Consider the following 20,922-nt stretch of genomic DNA (forward strand, 5'->3'; position numbering starts at 1 on the left):
GCTGGGGAGGGGGACGGGCCCGGGGGCGGCGGGGCCCGCCCGGGACCCCGGCCCGCTCCAGGCCCCGCCCCCTGCCCAGACTCCGCCCCCGGCCCGCCTCAGGCCCCGCCCCCAGCCCGCCTCAGGCCCCGCCCCCGCCGCGCGCCCCCGCCGCCCCGCGCGCACGCGCAGCCGCCCCCGGGGCACTCGCGCTCCCACGCGCATGCGCGGGGCTCCACCCCGCGCGCACGCGCAGAGCGCGTCCCGGGTGCCCCGGGGCGGAACGCGGGGGTTACGCGAGGTCGGCGCGACCGCGCCGTGCGGGGCCGGCGGTGCCGGCGCTCGGGGCGGCTCCGGCGCCGGTCGCGGTGCCGGGGTGCGTTGTGGTGCGGCCGCCTCACCTCGTAGTGCTTCATGGTCGCTCCGCTCCGCCGCTCCCGCCGCCCCCGCCACCCCCACGTGACCCGCCCCGCGCGCCCACGGGGGCGGGGCCTGCGGCACAGCCAATCGGCGCCGCGCGCGTGGCTCGGGGCAGCCAATCAAAGCCGCACCGCCCCGCCCACGCGCTCGCTCCTTCCCGCCGCGCTGGTTGCCCGGGCAACACGAACGCCCGAGGGGCGGCCGCCAATGGGAGGCGGGGGCGGGGCGTGGAGTGACGGGGGCAGCCAATCGGCCGGCGGCAGGGGCGGGGCTGCCTCCTGGAGTGACGGCCGGACTAGCCAATGGGCCAGCGGTAGGGGCGGGGCTGCAGCATAGAGTGACGGGCAGAACAGCCAATGGGGTCGCGGCAGAGGCGGGCGGTGGGCGGGGGAAGCCCCGGGAGCGGGGGTGGCCCCAAAGAGGACGGGGTGGCCCCAAAGAGGACGGGGTGGCCCCGGGGCTGTGGGGGCACAGCAGCGGGGGGGTGAGGGGGGCTGAGGGCTTTCGGGGGGCTGAGGGCTCTTGGGGGGGCTGGGAGTCCGTGGGGAACGGAGGGGTCACACGGTCCTGGGGGCCATGGGGGACCTGTGTGTCCACGGAGGGCTGGGGGGGTCACAGGGGGAATGATAGGGGCTTGGGGGTCATGGGCGGCTGGGGTGTGATGGGGGCTGGGGCTGTCATGGCAGGCCGGAGGGTCTTGGGGGGTGGGGGAGGGCACTGGGGGCTGCTGGGGACACTGGGAACGTGCTGGGGCACCGATGGGGGCGGGGCAGGTTGGCGCTTAGGCACCCATGGGGACCCTCCGGAGCCCAGGGGGATGTGCCCGGGCCTGGGGACACTTTGGGGCACAGGGGACATGGGAACGCAGTGACACGTGGGGGGGCCATGGGGACCTCTGGTCATGCGGATGGTGGGGTGGAGGGGCCTGTCCCTCCCCGTGTCCCCATGTCCCCTTGGCCACCTGTCCCCGGGTCTCCAATGCCCGTGTCCCCGTGTCCTCCCTGTTCCCACGTTCCCCAGTCCCTGTGCCCCATGTTCCTGTGCCCTCCCTGTCCCCGTGCCCTCTGTCCCCGAGCTCCCCAGGGGTCCTGTCACCCTGCTGGCTCCTGCCGCGGGTGTCACCTGAACCGAGCGCTCCCACGGGGACGTTTTTGGGGGTGGGGCACAGGCTCCAGGTGGTGTCACGGCGGTGACAGCCTGCAGTGACAGGGACGGACTGGCGCCGGGGTGACACTCGCCGTGACGACGGGATGTGGGCTGTCAGCACAGGGATGGGGCATCGCGTGACAGGACAGGCTGTCACTGGGGGTGACAGCAGCTGCGGGGGCACGGCTGGCACAGTGGGTGGAAATGACAGGGGATCCCTGTGGGTGACAGGGACAGGGGGTCACGATGGGTGACAGGGTCCGGTTGTCTCGGGGGGTGACAGCGGCTGTGGGTGACAGGGCCAAGCTGTCATTGGAGGTGACAGGGACAGCCCCCGGGAAGCCTCGGGCCGCTCCTTCCCCCCGGTGCGTCTCCCGGTCCATCCCCGTTCCCGTCCCGGTCCCTCCCCCAGTCCATCCCCGTTCCCATCCCCGTTCCCGATCCCGTTTCCCTCCTTGGTCCCTCCTCGTCCCTTCTCCCTCCCTCCTTCCCGATCTCTCTCCGGCTCCCTCCGCCGCTCCCTGCCCGGGTCCTTCCCCGGTCCCTCTCTCGGTTCCTCCGCCGATCTATCCCCGGCCGTTTCCCGATGCGTCCTCGTCCCCCCGGTCCTTTCCTGGTCCCTCCTCTGGTCCGCCCCCTACCCGGCCCTCCCCGGTCCCTCCCCGGTCCATCCCCGATCCATCTCCGATCCATCCCCGGCCCTCCCCGGTCCCTCCCCGGTCCCTCCCCGGTCCATCCCCGATCCATCTCCGATCCATCCCCGGTCCCTCCCCGGTCCCTTCCCCATCCATCCCCGATCCATCCCCGGTCCCTCCCCGATCCATCCCCGATCCTTCCCTGGTCCCTACCCGGTCCCTCCCCGATCCATCCCCCGGTCCCTACCCGGTCCCTCCCCGATCCATCCCCGATCCCTCCCCGATCCCTCCCCGATCCATCCCCGATCCCTCCCCGATCCATCCCCGATCTATCCCCGGTCCCTCCCCGATCCATCCCTGGTCCCTACCCGGTCCCTCCTCGATCCATCCCCCGGTCCCTACCCGGTCCCTCCCCGGTTCATCCCCGATCCCTCCTCGATCCATCCCCGGTCCTTCCCCACTCCCTACCCGGTTCATCCCTCGCTCCATCGCCGCTCCCTCCCCAGTCCCTCCCCAGTCCCTCCCCGGTCCCTCCCCGGTCCCTCCCCGATCCATCCCCGACCCATCCTCATCCCTCGCTCCATTCCCGGTCCCTCCCCGGGTCCACCCCTCTCCCGGTCCATCCCCGGTCCCTCCCCGGTCCCTCCCCGCCCCCCCCCGCCCCTCTCCGCTCCCTCGCCGTGCCCGTCCCGCGGTGCCTGCCCGTGCCGGGTCCCAGAGCTCTCGGGGCGGCCATGGGGAAGGATTATTACCGCACGCTGGGGCTGTCCCGGGGGGCCTCCCCCGCCGACATCCGCCGCGCGTACCGGCGGCAGGCGCTGCGCTGCCACCCCGACAAGGACCGGTCCCCGGGCGCCGAGCAGCGCTTCAAGGAGGTGGCCGAGGCCTACGACGTGCTCAGCGACCCCAAAAAACGGGAGATCTTCGACAAGTACGGGGAGGAGGGTGAGCGGCGGCACGGGGGGGCCGGGAGTGGGGAGGGGGCTGGGGGGCGTGGGGGGACAGGAGGGGGTGGGACGGTGTCAGGGGTGGGGGGCTGGGGGGACACGGGAAGGGAGAGTCGGGGGGGAGCAAGTGGGGGTCGGGGTGCGGGTCTGGGACCGGCGGGGAGGGGCAGTGGCTGGGGTCAGGGGCTGGGGGGGACACGGGCAGGGTGAGGGTAGGGTGGGAGTCTGGGGGTGCGGTATAAGGGGGGTTGTGGGTCTGGGGGCGCGGGTGGGGGATCAGGGTGGGGGTCTAAAGGGGAGATTGGGGGCAAGAGTAAAGGGGGTGGGGGTCTTGGGGGACACAAGTGATGGGGGCAGGGGGTGAAGACAGGCCAGGGGCGGGTGAAGGCGGCCAGGATTGGGGGTTGGGGGCGCAGGCAGAAGGGTGGGGGCGGGGCGGAGGCAGGTGGGGTACAGAGAGGGGCTGGGGAGCAGGGACAGGTAGGGGCAGGGGGCAGGGGAGGTTCAGGGTGGGCGGCCCGTGGGGCCAGGCTGGGGGTGGCCGGCGCCAGGCCGGGAGCCCGGGGGGGCCGGGAGGGCGCCGGGGTGTGCCGGGGGGGCCGCTGGAGCCGGCTGGGCCTGTTGGGGCCCGTCCGGGGCCGTCAGCGGCGTCGGCGCCACGGGCAGAACCGGTTCCCCACGCCCTCGCCTGCCCCACGCCCTGCCCGCGGCTCACCCCGCACCCTCTGGCAGCCCGTGGGGGGCTGATGGGCACCTTCCCCCCCCCTTCCCAGGGCTGAAAGGGGGAGCCCCGACCCCCGGCCCGGGGGGCTCCAATGGCCCCACCTTCACCTACACGTTCCGCGGCGACCCCCACGCCATGTTCGCTGAGTTCTTCGACGGCCGCAACCCCTTCGACACCTTCTTCGTGCAGCGCAACGGCGACGACGAGGACGGTGACGACACCTTCAGCACCTTCCACGTCGGGGGCTTCGGCAGCGTCAGCTTCCCGCGGGGGCGGGGGCCCGACGGCCGCAAGCAGGACCCCCCCGTGCTCTACGACCTGCGGGTGTCGCTGGAGGAGATCTACAGCGGCTGCACCAAGAAGATGAAGATCTCCCACAAGCGCCTCGGCCCCGACGGGAAGACGGTGCGGAACGAGGACAAGATCCTGACCATCGAGGTGAAGCGGGGCTGGAAGGAGGGCACCAAGATCACCTTCCCCAAGGAGGGCGACCAGACCCCCAACAACATCCCCGCCGACGTCGTGTTCGTGCTCAAGGACAAGCCCCACGACGTGTTCCGCCGGGAGGGCTCGGACATCGTGTACCCGGCCAAGATCAGCCTCCGCGAGGTGCGCGGGGGGACACCGCGATGAGGGGGGAGCCTCAGGGGGGACGTCAGGTGGGGACATGGGGGGTGGGTTGGTCTTGGGGGGATGTCGGGTGGGGACATCAGATGGGGATGTTGACCTGGGTCAGTCTCGGTGGGGACACTGGGGTTGAGTTGGTGGCAGGGTGGACATGGGGGTGGGTCGGTCTTGGTGGGGACATTGGGGCCAGGGTGGTTTTTAGGGGATGTCAGGTGGGGGCAGCAGAGATGTGTTGGCCTTGGTCGTGGTGGGGACATCAGGTGGGGACATCAGGGCTGGTCTTGGGTTGGTCTTGGTGGTGCTGGGGACGTTGGGTTTGGGTTGGTGGCAGTGGGGACATTGTGGGGGCTGGTCTGGGTGGTGTTGGGGACGGAGTCAGGTGGGGATGTCGGGTGGGGACACTTGGGGGGGTTGGTTTTGGTGGGACATCGGGGCCGTCTTGGTGTTGATGGGGCCACAGGGGTGGGTTGGTCTTGGTGGTGACATCAGGGTGGATCGGTGGTGAGGGGGATGTTGGCGGTGGGTTGGCCTTGTTGGCGGTGGGGACATCGGGACTGGGCTGGTCTTGGGGGGACACTGGGGCTGGGCTGGTTTGGTGGAGATATGGGGAGTGGGTTGGTGGTGGGGACGTCAGGGCTGGGGGTTGGTCTTGATGGGAACACAAGAGTGGGTCAGTCTTGGTGGGAACACCAGGGGTGGGTTGATCTGGCGGGGACACGGGGGTGGGCTGGTCTTGGTGGGGACCCCAGATGGGGACATCAGAGGTGGGTCAGTTTGGGCAGTGGGACACGATGGGTGGTGGCAGGACACAATGGGTGGCTGGGGGGTCGCTCTGGGTGATCGCTCTTGGCGATGGGGGGACCCCACGGTAGTGGGGCTGTGCTGGGGGTCCCCCCTCAGCTCGGTGGTGATGTGTCCCCCCCTGTGCCCCCTGCCAGGCCCTGTGTGGCTGCACGGTGACCGTCCCCACGCTGGACGGCCGCACCATCCCGATGGTTTTCCAGGACGTGCTGAAGCCGGGGGTGAAGCGGCGCATCCCGGGGGAGGGGCTGCCCTACCCCCGCTCCCCCGACCAGCGCGGGGACCTCGTCATCGAGTTCGAGGTCAAGTTCCCCGACAGGATCCCCCCGGCCTCCAAGACCCTCCTGGAGCAGATCCTGCCCCTCTAGTGCCCCCTGCGCCCCGCAAACCTCGCCTGGGGGCGGGGGGGGGTTTGGACTCGGGGGGACACCCCAGGGGTTGAGGGGTGCCTGCGGTGCCTCCTCAAACACCTCCAGGCTGGGGGGGGGTCTTGGTGTCCTCACCCCCCACCTCCACCTTGGGGGGCTGAGGGTCTTGGGGTGTCCTTATCCCCCGACCTCAGAGCTTGGAGGGCTCGTGGGGGTCCCCCCCACCCCCCACCTTGTGGGTCCTGAAGTGGCCTTGCCCCCACCGTCCAAGGGGTTTGGGGGCCCCAAGGTGTCCCCCCCATCGTGGAGGTCCGGGTGACCTTTGCCCTGTGTCTTTGGGGGGTCCCGAGGTGGCTTTGTGCCCCCCCATTGGGGATCTGGGGGTCCCAGGGTGTCTTTGGGGGTCTGAGGGTTTTGGGGTGTCCCTGTCACCCCATTTCTGTGCTTTGGGTGGTCTTGGGGTGCCTTTGTTCCCCTGACCCCACATTGGTGGTCAGGGGCTTGGGGGGGGTCCTTGTCCCCCCCATCTTGTGGCTTTGAGGGTCCCTGGGTGTCCTTGTTCCCCACCAGCTTGGAGCTCTGGGAGTCCCTGGGTGTCTGACCCGACCCCCCCATTTTGGGGGTTTTGGGGTCTTCAGGTGTCCTTGTCCCCCCCCATCTCTGCTCTGGGGGTCCCCTCCCCCCATCTGTGCTCTGGGGGTCCCCAGGTGTCCTTGCCCCCCATCTCACGGCTGTGGTGGGGGGGTCACTGTGTCCCTGCTGCCCCCCCGATTTGGGAGTCCCCGTGTCCCCCCCACTCTGGGGATCCCGAGCTCTCTCTGTCCCCCCTTTTGGGGTCCCCTCTCAGTGTTGGGGGTCCCCGGGGTGTCTCGCCCTCATCTGGTGGGGGGGGGTGTGGGGTGCCCTGTTCCCTCCCAGCCCCCCCAGGCCAGGGGGGACCCCCCGGGGGGGGGGGTGGGGGGGCCGCGGGCGGCTCGGGGGAAGGCGGGGCGGGGCCCTCGCGTTTTTGGGGTCGAACCGCCCGGAAAAGGGTCCCTTGGGGCCGCGATAAAGCGCTGAAACCTGGCCCGCTCTGTCTGTTCGGGGGGGACACGGGGGGGTTCTGGGGGGGCCGATTGGGGGCGACTGGGATTGGCGGGTGCTGCTGGGGGGCACTGGGGGGTGAGAGGCTGGGACTGGGGGGGCTCAGGGGTAAGGGGGCACAGAGAGAGGCTCTTCTGCCCCCCCAGGCACCACACAGTGGCCCCCACAGTCTGAGAACCCCCAAAACGGGGGCCTGTTGTCCCCTCCGGGGCTCTGTGCCCCCAAATCGGGATTGTTGCCCCCCCAGGGGGTCTGAATCCCTCCCCAGTGAACCCCCCAGGGCTCTGTTCCTGCTGCCCCTTCCCCAAATGCGCTTTGTGCCCCACAGTGGGGGTCTGTTGCCCCCTCTAAGTGGTCTGGAGCCCCGCCGGTGCTGTGAACCCCCCGAGGAGTCTGTGCTCGGCCCCCCTCCCTAAATTGGGTTTGTTGCCCCCCCCCGAGGGACCGGAACTCTTCCCCGGTGAACGGCCCGAAGCCTGTGCCCCGCCGTGGGCTCCGAACCGCGCCGGGGGTCTCTTCCTGCCCCCTCCCCAAATGGGGTTTGGGGTTTGTTTCCCCCTCCCAGGGCTCTGGGCCCTTCCCCAATGACCCCCCCGCGTCCGTAGCTGCCCCTCCCCCCCAAATGGGGTCTGTGCCCCCACTGGGATGTGTCCCCCCCGCCCCTCCCCCCCCAAATGGGGTCTGTGCCCCCACTGGGATGTGCCCCCCCCTCGGCCCCCCAAATGGGGTCTGTGCCCCACTGGGATGTGTTCCCCCCCCCAAATGGGGTCTGTGCCCCCACTGGGATGTGCCCCCCCCTCGCCCCCCCAAATGGGGTCTGTGCCCCACTGGGATGTGTCCCCCCCGCCCCTCCCCCCCCAAATGGGGTCTGTGCCCCCCCGCCCCCCCCCGGTCCTTTGCCCTCCAGGCCCCGCCCCCGCCAGGCCCCGCCCCCGCCCCGCCAGGCCCCGCCCCCCTCCCGGCACGCGCCGTCCTGGCTCCTGATTGGCTGCGCGGGGGCGCGAGGCCGGGCGCGCCCATTGCCCGCGGCAGAAGGGGAAGGCGGTCAAGCCCTTTCCTGCCCCCTCTCGCCTCCCATTGGCCGGCGGGGCGGGGCGGCGGCGCTGATTGGTCCGAACGTGGCAGGGCGGTGGCGCTGATTGGTCCCGACGAGCCTGGCCCCGCCCTCCCGGAAGTGCCGCTCCGGCAGCAGCGCCCGGCGCAGGGTCCGGACGGTGAGGGGGCCCGGGGGGGCCCGGCGGGGCCTGAGGGGGCCCCGGCACCGGGGGGCAATGGGGGTGCCTGGGCCGGCGACCCGAGACCGGGAGGGAGCTCGAGCGGCTGGGACCGGGTGGGGGAACAGGGGTGGGGGCGGCCGGGACCGGCTTGCAGGTACCGGGGGTGGGGCCGCGACCGTGGAGGGCTCGGGGTGGGACTGGGGCTCGGTCGGAACGGGCGGAGGGCGGGGACCAAAGGGGGGTCTGGGCGTACCGCGGGTCCGAGGGGGAACAGAAGGGCCAGGACGGGCTCGGTGAAGTCGAGTGGGGCCGGAACCCGCGGGGGCCGCGGGACGGGGGCGGTGACCCGGGCCCCTGGAGGGTCGTGGCGGGGTCGCTGTTCCCTGGGGGGGGCTCCGGTGTCTGCCGGACCCGACCCCCTCTGTGGGCTGGGGGACTCGGGGAACCCCGGCATCGGGGCGGCCTCGTCCCATCGCCCCCCCGTGCCTCAGCTTCCCCTCTCTCCTTCCAGCCCCCACCGAAGCAGCGCGGGACCCCCCTCCTCGGGGCGGGGGCAGCGAGCCCCCCACCCTCCGAAACTCCGCTGCCACCCCCGTGCGACCCCCCCAGACCCCCCTAAGCCCTCCCAGAGCCCCCCCAGACCCCCCCATGCCGCTGGGCCTGGGCCGCCGCAAGAAGCCGCCGCCGCTGGTGGAGAACGAGGAGGGCGCGGGGGGGCGCGGGGGGGCCCCGGGGGAGCCCGGGGGGGCCCCGGGGGGGGCGGCGGGGGGGCCGCCCCCCCCCGCGCTGCGGCCGCGGCTCGTGTTCCACACGCAGCTCGCCCACGGCAGCCCCACGGGCCGCGTCGAGGGCTTCAGCAACGTCCGCGAGCTCTACGGCAAAATCGGGGAGGCCTTCGGCATCCCTCCGGCTGAGGTGGGGGGCTGGGGGCACCCCTGGCTCGGGGGGCGGCCCTGGGGGGGCCGCGGCGCTCAGGGGTGGGGGTTTGGGGTTCCCCCTGGGCGCCGGGGGCTGTGGGGGGCTCAGGGATAGGACCGGGGGCAGTTTGGGAGGGTAGTGAGGAAGGGGCACCCGGAGGGGTTTGGGGGCACCTGTCGGTGCTGGAGAGGGCCGGGGGGGGTTGAGGGGTGCGAGTTTGGGGTCCCCTTTGGGTGCTGAGGGTTGTGGAGGGCTCAGGGACAGGACCCGGAGGGGTTTGGGGTGGCCTGAGGTCAGGCGTGGCTGTGGAATGGACACCTGGAGGGATTTAGGGTCCCCGCTGGGGACTGGGCACCGTGGGGGGGGGGGACCTGGAGGGTTTGGGGGGACACTGGGGACACCTCAGCGTGGGTGACTGGGGGGGGCTGTGGGAATTGGGGTGAGGGGATCTCAAGGAGTCTCTCGTGTGCCACGGCGGGTCCTGGTGTCCCCAGTGAAAAGGATCCCGTGTGTCCCTTGGGAGAGTCCCAGGTGTCCCCTGCGGGGTCCCCACCTGTCCCCAGGTGTGTCCTGGGTGTCCCCAGGCAGGGCATCCCCCATGTGACCCCCTCCAAGTCTCCCAGGTGTCCCCAAACTCCTCCTTCCCCCCACACCCTGCCCCGTGTCCCTGTGGGGGGGTTCCCAGCCCTCCCTGGTGTCCCTTTGTGTCCCCCATGCCCCACAGGTGCCCCCCTGCCCTGGTGTCCCCCTTGTGCCCCATGGTTGAAGCCCTGCTCCGGCGCTCCCCCTGTGTCCCCCCACTGCCCCTCCAGTGTTGCCCCCCCCCCCAGTGTCCCCAGTACCCCCAGGTGTCTCCAGCCCCCCCTTCGCCCTTTCTGGTGCCCCCCCCGATGTCCCCTTTCCCCTCTGCCCCCCGCTGTGCCCCCCAGGTGTTCTTTGCCTTCCCCACCCCGATGCCCCCAGGTGTCCCCTGTCCCTCCCCTCCTTGGTCCCCCTCATTCCCTCCTGGGTGTCCCCTGGCCCTGCCATGCCCCCCGTGCCCCAGGAGCCCCGATGGCCACGGCTGGCCCCCGATGGCCAGTGTCCCCTGCCGTGTGCCCCCCAGGTGATGTTCTGCACGCTCAACACGCCCAAGGTGGACATGGAGAAGCTGCTGGGGGGGCAGATCGGCCTCGAGGATTTCATCTTCGCCCACACCAAGGGCCGGCGCAAGGACGTGCAGGTGCTCAAGTCTGAGGAGGCGCTGGGGCTGACCATCACCGACAACGGCGCCGGCTACGCCTTCATCAAGGTGCCACCGCCGGGGACAGCGGGGCATGGCGGGGCTGGGGGCACTGGGCAGAGGGGCTGGAGCTGCCCCGGGGCTGGGGGACACCTGGGGGCACCTGGGGGCACTGGGCAGAGGAGCAGGAGGTGCCCAGGGGCTGGGGGCCACCTGGGGGCACACCTGGGCATGCAGGGGGTGGTGGCAGAAGGGCAGGCGGTGCCCTGGCGTGGGGACACACATCTGGGGACACCTGAGGGCACATCTGGGTGGTTCCTGAGCTGCTGTGGGGGCACAGGGCCACCTCAAATGGTTCCTGGGTCACTGTGGGGGTGGCCCCAGGTAGTCCCAGGTGGCCGCAGATAGCCCCAACTCACCCCAGGTAGCCCCAAGTGGACTCAGGTGGCCCCAGAACCCCCAAGTGGACTCAGGTGACCCCAGATGACCCCAGGTGGCTCTGGGCCCACCAGGTGGCCCCAAGGTGCCCCAGGTGACCCAGATGATCCCGGGCCTCCCAGGTGGTCCAGGTGGCCTTAGATAGCCCCAAGTGAGCCCAGGTGACTGAGGTGGTGCCAGATGGCCCCAGGACCCCCAAGTGGACTCAGGTCACCCCAGCACCCTCAGATGGCCCTAACTGACCCCAGATGGCCCCAGTTTACCCCAGGAAGCCTCAAGTGACCCAGATGGCCCCAGGTGGCCCCAGGCTCCCCTGGTGACCACAGGTGGCCCCAGATGGCCCCAGTTTAGCCCAGGAAGCCCCAAGTGACTCAGGTGGCTGCAGGTGGCCCCAAGTGACCCAGGTGGTCCCAAGTGACCCAGGTGGCCCCAGGTGGCTGCAGGTGGCCCCAGGTGGCCCCCAGTGACCCAGGTGGCCGCAGGTGGCCCCAGGTGGTCCCAAGTGACCCAGGTGGCCCCAGCTGGCCACAGGTGGCCCCAGGCGGCCCCCAGGTGGCCCCCCGTGACGCGGCGTCCCTGCAGCGCATCCGCGAGGGCTCGGTCATCGCGCGCATCCCGCTCATCGGCGTCGGGGACATGATCGAGGCCATCGATGGCCGCAGCCTGGTGGGCGCGCGCCACTTCGAGGTGGCCCGGCTGCTGCAGGAGCTGCCCCGCGGGCACACCTTCGCCCTGCGCCTCACCGAGCCCCGGCGCGCCTTCGGTGGGCACCGCCCGGGGGCTGGGAGGGCATTGGGAGGGCACTGGGGGGACTGGGAAGGCACTGGGAGGGACTGAGAGGATGCTGGGGCGTCTGGGAGGATACTGGGGGGACTGGGAGGGCACTGGGAGGGCATTGGGGGAGTTGAGAGGGCATTGGGAGGGCACTGGGAGAGATTGGGAGGGCACTGGGGGGGACTGGGAGGGCATTGGGAGGGCACTTGGAGGGCATTGGGGGAGATTGGGAGGGCACTGGGAGGGAGTGGGAGGGCATTGGGAGGGACTGGGGGAGACTGGGATGGCACTAGGGGGAACTCGGGGACACGGGAGGGAGGACTGGGGGGAAACTGGGAGCACTGGGTGGGCACCAGAAGGGCACCGGTAGGTGGCATGGAGAGCACTGGGGGGCACTGGGAGCAGTGGGAACACAGAGATGGCACTGGTGGGTGACACTGGGAGCACTGAGGGGGAACTGGGGAGGCACTGGGAGAGCGCTGGGAATACTGGGATGGTCCTAAGAGGCCACTGGGATCACTGGGGGTGCCGTTGGAGGGGAATGGGGGCACTGGGAGGGCCCTGGAGGGACACTGGGAGCACTGGGGGGCCCCCACAGCCTCAGCGCCTCCTGTGGCTTTGGGGGGGACTCCTGTGCTTTGGGGTCCCCCCATCCTGCACTGGGAGCACTGGGAGCCCCCTGGGTGACCCCGGAGCCCAGGGGGAAGGGTCTGAGTGACCCCCGAGTGACCCCCCCGTGCCCCCCAGACATGATCGGGCCCCGCTCGGGGGGCGGCCGGGGGGGGCCCCCCCAGGCGGGCTCGGGCCGGGGGACGCTGCGGCTGCGCTCCAAGGGCCCCGCCACCGTCCAGGAGCAGGTACGGGACCCCCCCCCGGGCGGGGGCAACGGGGGCACCCTCGGGGACCCCCCAAAACACCCCTGGCACCGCTGTGACTGCCCCACCCCCCCCCCCCCAGCCCTCAGCCTTCGAGGAGCGAGCAGTGGCCAAGGTGGACGATCTGCTGGAGAGTTACATGGGCATCCGGGACAGCGAGCTGGGTGAGACCCCCGGGACCCCCAAAACCCCCCCAAACTCCCTGGGACCACCCCAGAACCCCCCCAAACTGCCCCAAACCCCCCGGGTTCTGCTGGAGAGTTACGTGGGCATCCGGGACATCCCCAAACCCCCCCAGGACCCTCTCCAAACCCCTGCAACCCCTGGAACCCACCCAAATCCTCCCCCCCCGCCCCAATCTCCCCAACTTCTCCTGATGCCCCCAAACCCCCCCAGCACCTCCCCAAACACCCCCAGTCCCCCAAAAGTTCCCAGGTTCTGCTGGAGTTACATGGACTTCCAGGACAGCGAGCCAAGGGAGCCCCCCGGGACCCCCCAAACCCACCAACAGGATCCTGGGACCCCCTGACTGCGCTGTCCCATGTTCCCCCCGTCCCCTGACCCCCCCATGTCCCCTTGTGTCCCCTGACCCCCTGATGTCCCCATATCCGTGACTGCACTGTCCCCATGTCCCCTGACTCCCTGATGACCCCATGTCCCTTTTTGTCCTTTCATGTCCCCTGACTATGCTGTCCCCTGATGTCCCCATATCCATGATTGCACTGTCCCCGTGTCCCCTGACCCCCCCGTGTCCCCTGACCCCCCCCCGTGCCCTGACCGCGCTGTCCCCGTGTCCCCGCAGCCGCCACGATGGTGGAGCTGGGCCGGGACGCGCGGGACCCCGACGCCCTGGCCGAGGCGCTGGACTCGCAGCTCGGGGACTTCGCCTTCCCCGACGAGTTCGTCTTCGACGTCTGGGGGGCCATCGGGGACGCCAAGGTGGGGCGTTGTTAGAGCCCCCCGGGATTGGGGACCCCCCCCAGGAGCGGGGACCCCCTGGCGCTGGGGGACCCCTTGCAACGATCCCCCTGGGCGGGGCCCCCCATGATTGGGGAACCCCCCAAAAGCTGGACACCCCCCCCCCAAAATCTGCTGGAGGTGGGGGGACCCCCAAAGTGCCCTCAGCCCCCCCTGGGGAGCCCCCCCATTATTCCCCCTTCCCTCAGGACCCCCCGGTGGACCTGGGTTCCCTCCCCAGCTCTGGGCCCCCCCCAAATCACCTGCCCCCCATGGCCCTGGGTGCCCCCCAATTCCAGCCCCACCCAAATCAGGTGCCCCCCTCAGCCTGGGACCCCCACCTCACCCTGCCCCCCAAGGGACCGGGGTGCCCCCCAAACTCCACACCTCCCAGTCAGCTGTTCCCCCGTGGGACCCCCACTACATCTGGGGACCCCCCAGAGGGTTTGGGTGCCCCCCCAGGGGACCTGGGCCCCCCAAAAAGTGGGTGCCCCTCCCTGTTTTTAGGACCCCCTCTCAACCAGGGACCACCCCCAAAATGGGCCCCCCAAAGCACTCCCGGACCCCCCCAGCCCCCCACTATGGGGGTGCCCTGGTGCCCCCCATGACACTAATGCCCCCCCAGGGAGAGGGACGAGGGTGTCCCCCCAGGGGCTTTTTTGGGGGAGTGGGGTAACCTGGGCCCCCCAAAATCTGGCACAGAACCCCCTCCCCCCCCCCATCGTGCCCCCCGGTGCCGATCTGAGCCTGTCACACACTGTCCCCCGTCACACACTGTCCCCCGTGTCCCCCCCGCACTGACCACCTTGGGGGGGACCCGGCCCTGGCCCTGTGCCCGGGGGGGTCCTGGGGGTGCCCCTCCCCCCCTCCCCTGCCTGGATATTTTTGTATTTTCATGGAAAATGATTTTAACATAAAATAGAGAAATCGGGAGCGGCTGCGGCTGCTGGGGGGGTTGTACAGCCCTTACACACCTCTTACACACCTCTTACACAACCCTTACACACCCCTTACACACCCCTTACACAGCCTTTACACAGCCCTTACACAGCCTTTACACACCCTTTACACAGCTGTTACACGCACCTTACACACCCCTTACACACCTCTTACACAGCCCTTGCACAGCCTTTACACACCCCTTACCCAGCCCTTACACCCCCATTACACACCCCTTACCCAGCCCTTACACACCTCTTACACGCCTCTTACACACCTCTTACACAGCCCTTACACCCCCATTACACACCCATTACCCAGCCCTTACACACCCCTTTCACACTCTTTACACCCCCCTTACACAGTCTTTACGCACCCCTTACACACCTTTACACACCTTTATGCACCTTTACACATCCCTTACACGCCCCTTACACATCCCTTACACACTTTCACACACCCTTCCTATGCCCCTTTACGCACCCATTTGCACACAATTTACACGCCTTTTACGTGCCCCTTTACACACCTCTTGCACAGCCCTTCACACACCCTTGTCACATCCCTCTTCACACCCCTTACACACCCCTTACACACCCCTTGCACACCCTTTATCCTTCCCCTTACACACCCCTTGCATACCCCCTTACAGTCTTTACACACCCCTTACACACCCCTTGCACACCCCTTGCTCACCTGTCCCGTGGCTCTCCCCCCTCGCACGCCCCACACAGTCCCAGCCCCTTGCACACTCACACCCCTCACACTCCTCACACATCTCTTGCACACCCATTGCACACTCACACCCCTCACACTGCTCACACAGCTCTTGCACACCCATTGCACACTCACACCCCTCACACTCCTCACACATCTCTTGCACACCCATTGCACACTCACACCCCTCACACTGCTCACACAGCTCTTGCACACCCATTGCACACTCACACCCCTCACACTGCTCACACAGCTCTTGCACACCCATTGCACACTCACACCCCTCACCTCTTACACACGCCTCACTCACCCTCCTCTTGCACACTCACAGAGCTCTTGTACCTCATGTGCCCCCACGGCCCCTCTCCCACCCACGGACTCCTCTCACACGCGTCTCTTGCACACCCACCCCTCCCTGACACGCCCGTGTGCCCCCTCCTCCCCTCTCTTGCACGCTCGCCTCCCTGACCCCCTCGCGAGCCCCTCGCGGCCCCTGGGCTCGGGCTCATTTGCACACGCGTGTGCCCCGCCTTTGGGGCTGGGGAGGCGGCGCTGGGGAGTCCCGGCCGTAGCACCGGAGGAGCCGCGTTCCCCCGGCAGCTCCGGCCCCGCCCGGCTCCGCGGGTCCCGGTGCCCCCCGGCGCACGGGCGAGCTCGGCGGTACCGTCGGTAGCCAAGAGGCGAGAAGGGCGTTTTGAGAAGGGAGCGTTTATTGCTGCTGCGCTGCCGGAGGGCGCGGAGGCGAACGCGGACACGGTCCCGAAGCTCTCCCAGTTTTATCCGGGACCAGCGGGGAACTTTGGGGAGGGACGAGGGGGAGAGGCCAAGGGCAACCGGGGAACCCAAACTGGGACAGGTTAACAGAACAGAACGGGCATCCCGGGAGAAGCCCCCTTGGCCACTGTCACGGTGTCCCGCAGTGGTAGGGAGGAGAAGAGAGATCCAGCAGGCAGGCATTGTGCAGCAAGATTTTTTATTTAATTATTTTACAACTCTTTTATAGACTTTTTTCTTCATAGTCTAATTGGACAAAGGATCAGCCACCCCTTGGGGTGATCGGCTAAAATCCTAAAACATCCATTGCCAAAATATTTTCTACTGTACCATGAACAAAGCTCTGCAAGGTGTTTATAGCTTAAAGAACTCTGCTGATATCTTCCGTGAGAGAGAAAAGTCTCTCACGGGACTGGAAAGAAGCGAGAGAAATTCTTGCTGGCAGCAATATTTGTATCCACAGGCCACCCCAGCACAAAGTGGCTCCTGTGGCAATAGGGACTCGTCTGACCGAGAACTCTCTGTCCCTTGTCATGCACGTTCACCAGCCACCACAGCTCCTCCTTTCTGCATCAAACAAAAAGGCCTCTCCCAGGGATCCCAAAACCCAACATCCCAAACAACCAAACACACACAAACAACAAAATAACCACAAGTGCCCACAACCCGATATCCCAATAGTCCTCAAATCTTTCAGAGGATTTTCCCTCTGGATGCTGGAATGGATGCTCTCGGGGGGTGGTGGGGTTGGAGCAGCACAGTTCTCTTTGGGCTGCGGCACAGTCCAAGCATTCACTGCTGGTGGCACCAGGAGCATCCCGTGGGCAGTGGGGCGATGGATGTTGGGTGCTGGGCATCCTGGTGGTGAATGCGGGCACGGGCTCTGGCAGTTGCTTCTGTTGGAATTTCAAAGTTAAAATTTTGCAATTTCAAACGGGGCGGGGGGACCTTTCCCTTCCCCCCTCTTTTACTTAAAGGTCTGGGGAAAGGGGAATGGTGTAACTAAACACAGGCATGGGAACGCGTGGTTAGGGAATAAAGAGAGGGGTGCACGTCCACAGAGAACATCTCGATAGGAGTATCGGGGACTGTGGCTGTGGGAAAGGCAGAGGGGTTGTGGTAGGGAGCATTAACTGCTGGGAAAGCAGCAGAATGGGGTAGGATCTGGGGACACACCAGGGGTGTCATAACTTATCCGTTCGAAGTCGTATTTGCGGTTCAGGTGACGGGACGGCGTCTCTGTTTCTGTGGTGGACGTCGGTGCTGTTTTGTGTCGTCTCCGTTTCCAAGCAGTGATGGTCTGGTCTTTTGACTGCGCCCTGTTCATCTTGGTTGGCGTTGTGTCCACAGGAACGGTGTTTGCTGGGCTGGTGCAGGGCTTGCTTTTCTCTGGCAGTTTCCAGGTATCATCTGTGGCCTTTGGCTTCTTCACTCCAGTCTTTTGATCCTTACCCTCTGCATCAGAATGGGAGAAGTCGCCGTTCTGTTTCTTTGGCTGCTGTTCTGCGTGCTCCAGCTGCACCTGCCAGCTGGTCAGGTCCTCTGCTTCCCTTAGGGTGTTCTCGCAGCTCTTTGGGAACAGTCTGAGTCCTACAGCCTGGCCCCTGCTACCCCCCTCTTGTTCTGCTTCTCGTGCAGCACGGGGGCGGAATTTCCCGGCCGAGCTGGGGCTGAGGTGAAAGGCACCATGCGGGCGGGGTTCTCGCGGCTGGGGGAGCAGAGCGGCAGCAACTGCGACTTGGCAGCCTCAGGGCACTCGCGGAGCAGCTGCGGAGGGAAAGGGCGCGGCCCCGCGACGGTGAAGGAGCCGGCAGGGCGAGCGGGGGCAGAAGGTCTCCCCAGGAGCCGGCCCCAGCCCGCTGCCACAGCGGGGGAAGCCAAGTCCACTGGGCTGAGAACGACAACAAACTTCCCTTCCACTCCCGCGCCACGTGGGCGGCCAGGGCGAGCCGGGGCAAGCGGCCGCGCGGGGCTCGGTCCCGGGCTAGCAGCGTGCCTGGCTTGGGCGTGCCCCGCCTCGGCGAGTGGGGCCAGCCAGGCAGGAGCCGGCAGCGGGTCACGGGCGCGCTCGGTGGCAGCGGCGACGGGGGAGGAGAGCGGCCGAGCTTGCGCCCCGTCTAAGCTGCCGCAGCTTCTTCAGTCTGTGCTCGAAAGGCACCAGGTCCCCTGTGTCTCGAGGATCGCCAGGCTGTCTCAGGCTTTCTAGGGAGTCCCGGAATGCTGCTTTTTGCTGCAGCTGCAGCTCCTCGGGGCTCATTTCAAAGGTCCGGCCCGGGGCTGTAGCCGCTGTCGGAGTTTAGTTCTAGGGCGTTCTCGGGCAGCGAATCTGGAGCTCTTCCTGAGCTCGGTGCCGGCGCCGCTCTCCGGCTCTGGCTCGGGGCTTCTCAAGCCGCGGTAGGAGCCCACCGGGCTTTGCTGGGGGGTCACTGCCGCTTCGCTCACGGCTTCTGCTGGGGCTACTGGGGCTCAAAGCCAGCTCAGGCTGAGCCCAGCGGGAGCGGCCGGTCCGGCGCAGGGTCTGGAGCAGGCGGGTGTGAACGCTTCGCAACCTCCCCTCACGAAGCGGGTGCGGGCGCTGCGTTCGTGCAGCAGCTCTCGCAGCACCTTGCGCTCCACAGCCACAGCCTCGCTAGGGCTGGGCAGCGAAGGGAAGGAGACCAGGGCAGCACACACGGAGGTGCCGCTGTCCCGGAGCGTCCCGGAGTCTCCCCGGCTGCCACCACCGCCACTCTCGGTCTCGGCCTCGTGGGAATGCGAGGTGGGTTGGTTTTCACGGGCAGGAGCTCTGATGGAAGGCCCAGGGATACAGCGGGGAGAGGCAGGGTCTGCAGCTGGGAAGGGAGTCCTGGTGAAGGGAGAAGGGCCCGACGCAACACGTATCGAGGCGTGGGGGGCCAGGGATGGAAGAGGGGCTGCGTGCGGGTGAAAAGCCCACCACTGCCGCCGGGGCTTCCACGTGGTGCTCGCTGTTTCGTTTGAGGGGAGTGGAGGCGGCAGAGTTAAAAATAAAGGTAGCAGCTGGGATTGTGGGTCTGACTCTGCTGCCACCGCGATCTTGGAGCAAAGTTAAAGTGGAAGAAAATGGGGAAATGGGTACAGGGAAGGGGTTTGGGGTAGAACCCGGGGTGGCCTGGCCCCCACCACTGTGGGCAGGGAACAAAGGAGATCGGGAGAGAGCAGGCAGATGATAGCGGACCTGTGCACTCTGGCAGAATCCATCTCCCGGTTTCCCTTGAAGCGGGGCAGAGGGAACAGGGATGCAGGGAGAGGGAAGCGGTGAAGGGTTTTTTGAACTGGGGTTGACATTTCCCAACCGTTTCACAAGACTATCAACAGCTTTTGCTGGCTTGTAAAGCAAATACCCTCTTCCCGACATAAATAACCGTTGCACAAAGCGTTTTAAATCCTCAATTAACCACTGCTTAAACAACCACTGAATAAAATGTTTTAAACCTTCCCTGGTATAACGAAAATTCTCACGAACAAGGACTCTTAGAACTGGGAGAAAGGCTTCCCGCAGGAGATGAGAAAACTCTGCCCCCATCTCCCTCTCTTCCCAATCCTCAAGATAAAAGGAAATGAACAGAAAAGGATACAAAAGTGACCCATATTACCTTAGTATTACCGCAGGCCTGGGCCCTACGGTCTATCACTGTGTCCTGCAGCCATAGGGAGGAGGAGGAGGAGGAGAGATGATCCAGCAGACAGGAATTGTGCAGCAAGATTGATTTATTTAATTATTTTACAAACTCTTTTATAGACTTTTTTCTTCATAGTCTAATTGGACAAAGGATCGGCCACCCCTTGGGGTGATTGGCTAAAGTCCTAAAACATCCATTGTCAAAATATTTTCTACTGTGCCATAAACAAGACTTTTCAAGGCTGCAGGTGTTTGGTTGTTTACATTCCCTGCTACCTCTTCTGTGAGAGAGGAAAGTCTCTCACAGGCTTAGAAAATAGCAAGAAAATCCTTGCTAGCAGCATTTTTGTATCTACAACCTTAGAGGGTCAAGTAAAAGTCTTGAGGGTGGTCCACCGACTTTAGACCAGCCTTCTCTTTCCCCAGAAGGTTGTTGGTCTTCCCCGCCGAGCCCCTGATAGAACTCGGAGGTTTCTTTGGGGCTGTGGCTGCTCAAATGCAACTTAAATCCAGGAAGTACTGGAGATGCTCTCGGGGACCATCCACGTTGGGCACCATTTCGTACCATCCCCGCCCGGCTCCGCGGGTCCCGGTGCCCCCCGGCGCACGGGCGAGCTCGGCGGTACCGTCGGTAGCCAAGAGGCGAGAAGGGCGTTTTGAGAAGGGAGCGTTTATTGCTGCTGCGCTGCCGGAGGGCGTGGAGGCGAACGCGGACACGGTCCCAAAGCTCTCCCAGTTTTATCTGGGGAAAAGGCAGGAGCAGGGAACGGCAATGTCATGGTTCAGCATAGTTTGATTTTTAGTAAAGAAGGCTCCGTCAGCCACGGGAGTGAGTCTCTTGCAAAGAGGTGCTTACAGCTTCCTCTATGACCCGACAGTAACAAATCAGCTGGCTAGGTTGAATATTGGCAACTTTTTAAGCCACTTAAGAAGCTTGACACGCCTCTGGGATCCACATTTAAGAACGAACAGAGCCCAGGAGAGCTCTCTTGTCTTCCGGCTTTTGGACAGGTAACAGGGGGGCCCTGCAGGTGGCCCAGCGGGGCCAGGCCGAGTCGGCCGTGGCGTGGCCCTGTTCCATCTGTGGCCCCTCCCCATAGCCCTGCTACGTGCAGGCAGCACAGCCCGGCTCCCCCCCGCCTCCACTGCGGCCAAAGATTCATCTGAGGCTGCCCTGCCTGGCAAAGATCATGTCACCAACAGCGATGAGCAAATTCCAGCTGTGGGGCTGGGCGAGATTAACCCTTTTTTAGTGCTGTAAGATTCTCCAGAACAGATGAAACCTGCAGACATCAATCCTCTCCCGAGTCAGAGGAGGAGGGAAGGTGAAGGCACGTGAAGAAAACACCATAGAGACACCAAAGTCAGTAAAGAAGGAAGAGCTGAAACCCCGAGAGAGGAGAAAGAGGAGGTGCTTAAAGCCGAAATTCTGTTGTAAAGCTATGGTGGTGACAGACTATGATGTATCAGAGTACCCGTTGTAATTTCATGAAAGCATGGGGGGTGGAGTGTTCAAACTGTACTTGTGAGCTAAAGCACCTGTGCTGGAATAAGCAGATACTGAAGCAGCTGTAATTTGATGAGAAGTTTGAACAGGGAGAGATGGAAGTGATGAGGACTCTTGCTCCAATCGGAAGGAGAAGACCTCAGTTCCTAGAGATGCTCCCAGAGACAGTCTTAGAGATGAAGATGATGAGGACTCTTTGCTCCCAGGGACAAGG

The 20,922-nt window shown here is 66.4% G+C and overlaps 2 protein-coding genes across 4 annotated transcripts; both read left to right on the top strand.

Annotated features, from left to right (window-relative positions):
- Positions 1 to 1,854: 1,854 nt before the first annotated feature.
- DNAJB1 (DnaJ heat shock protein family (Hsp40) member B1) lies at positions 1,855 to 6,566 on the top strand (the record flags this gene model as incomplete). Of its 3 annotated transcripts, XM_082299268.1 has the most annotated exons (4): positions 1,986 to 2,569; positions 2,625 to 3,111; positions 3,901 to 4,460; positions 5,417 to 6,566. In XM_082299268.1, the coding sequence occupies 4 exons, from the start codon at positions 2,132 to 2,134 to the stop codon at positions 5,645 to 5,647; spliced, it is 1,716 nt and encodes a 571-aa protein (XP_082155394.1). In that variant the 3' UTR covers positions 5,648 to 6,566. The 3 variants fall into 3 exon arrangements, with proteins under 3 accessions (XP_082155395.1, XP_082155394.1, XP_082155396.1); XM_082299269.1 differs by having other exon boundaries at positions 1,855 to 3,111; XM_082299270.1 differs by lacking the exon at positions 1,986 to 2,569 and having other exon boundaries at positions 2,915 to 3,125.
- A 1,343-nt stretch (positions 6,567 to 7,909) lies between these two features.
- Positions 7,910 to 14,003, top strand: GIPC1 (GIPC PDZ domain containing family member 1). Its single transcript, XM_082299419.1, has 7 exons — positions 7,910 to 7,944; positions 8,459 to 8,862; positions 9,971 to 10,156; positions 11,108 to 11,288; positions 12,047 to 12,156; positions 12,257 to 12,338; positions 12,977 to 14,003. The coding sequence occupies exons 2-7, from the start codon at positions 8,596 to 8,598 to the stop codon at positions 13,126 to 13,128; spliced, it is 978 nt and encodes a 325-aa protein (XP_082155545.1). The 5' UTR covers positions 7,910 to 7,944; positions 8,459 to 8,595; the 3' UTR covers positions 13,129 to 14,003.
- The last annotated feature ends 6,919 nt before the right edge of the window (positions 14,004 to 20,922 follow it).

This window comes from Coloeus monedula (genome assembly GCF_965178545.1).
Source record: "Coloeus monedula genome assembly, chromosome: 31".
NCBI classification, from domain to species: domain Eukaryota; kingdom Metazoa; phylum Chordata; class Aves; order Passeriformes; family Corvidae; genus Coloeus; species Coloeus monedula.

Coding starts and splice junctions, on each gene's coding strand:
- GIPC1 (XM_082299419.1), top strand. CDS start 8,596: ATGCCGCTGGGCCTGGGCCGCCGCAAGAAGCCGCCGCCGCTGGTGGAG. Junction 10,157..11,107: donor CCGGCTACGCCTTCATCAAG/GTGCCACCGCCG, acceptor GCGTCCCTGCAG/CGCATCCGCGAGGGCTCGGT. Junction 11,289..12,046: donor CGAGCCCCGGCGCGCCTTCG/GTGGGCACCGCC, acceptor CGTGCCCCCCAG/ACATGATCGGGCCCCGCTCG.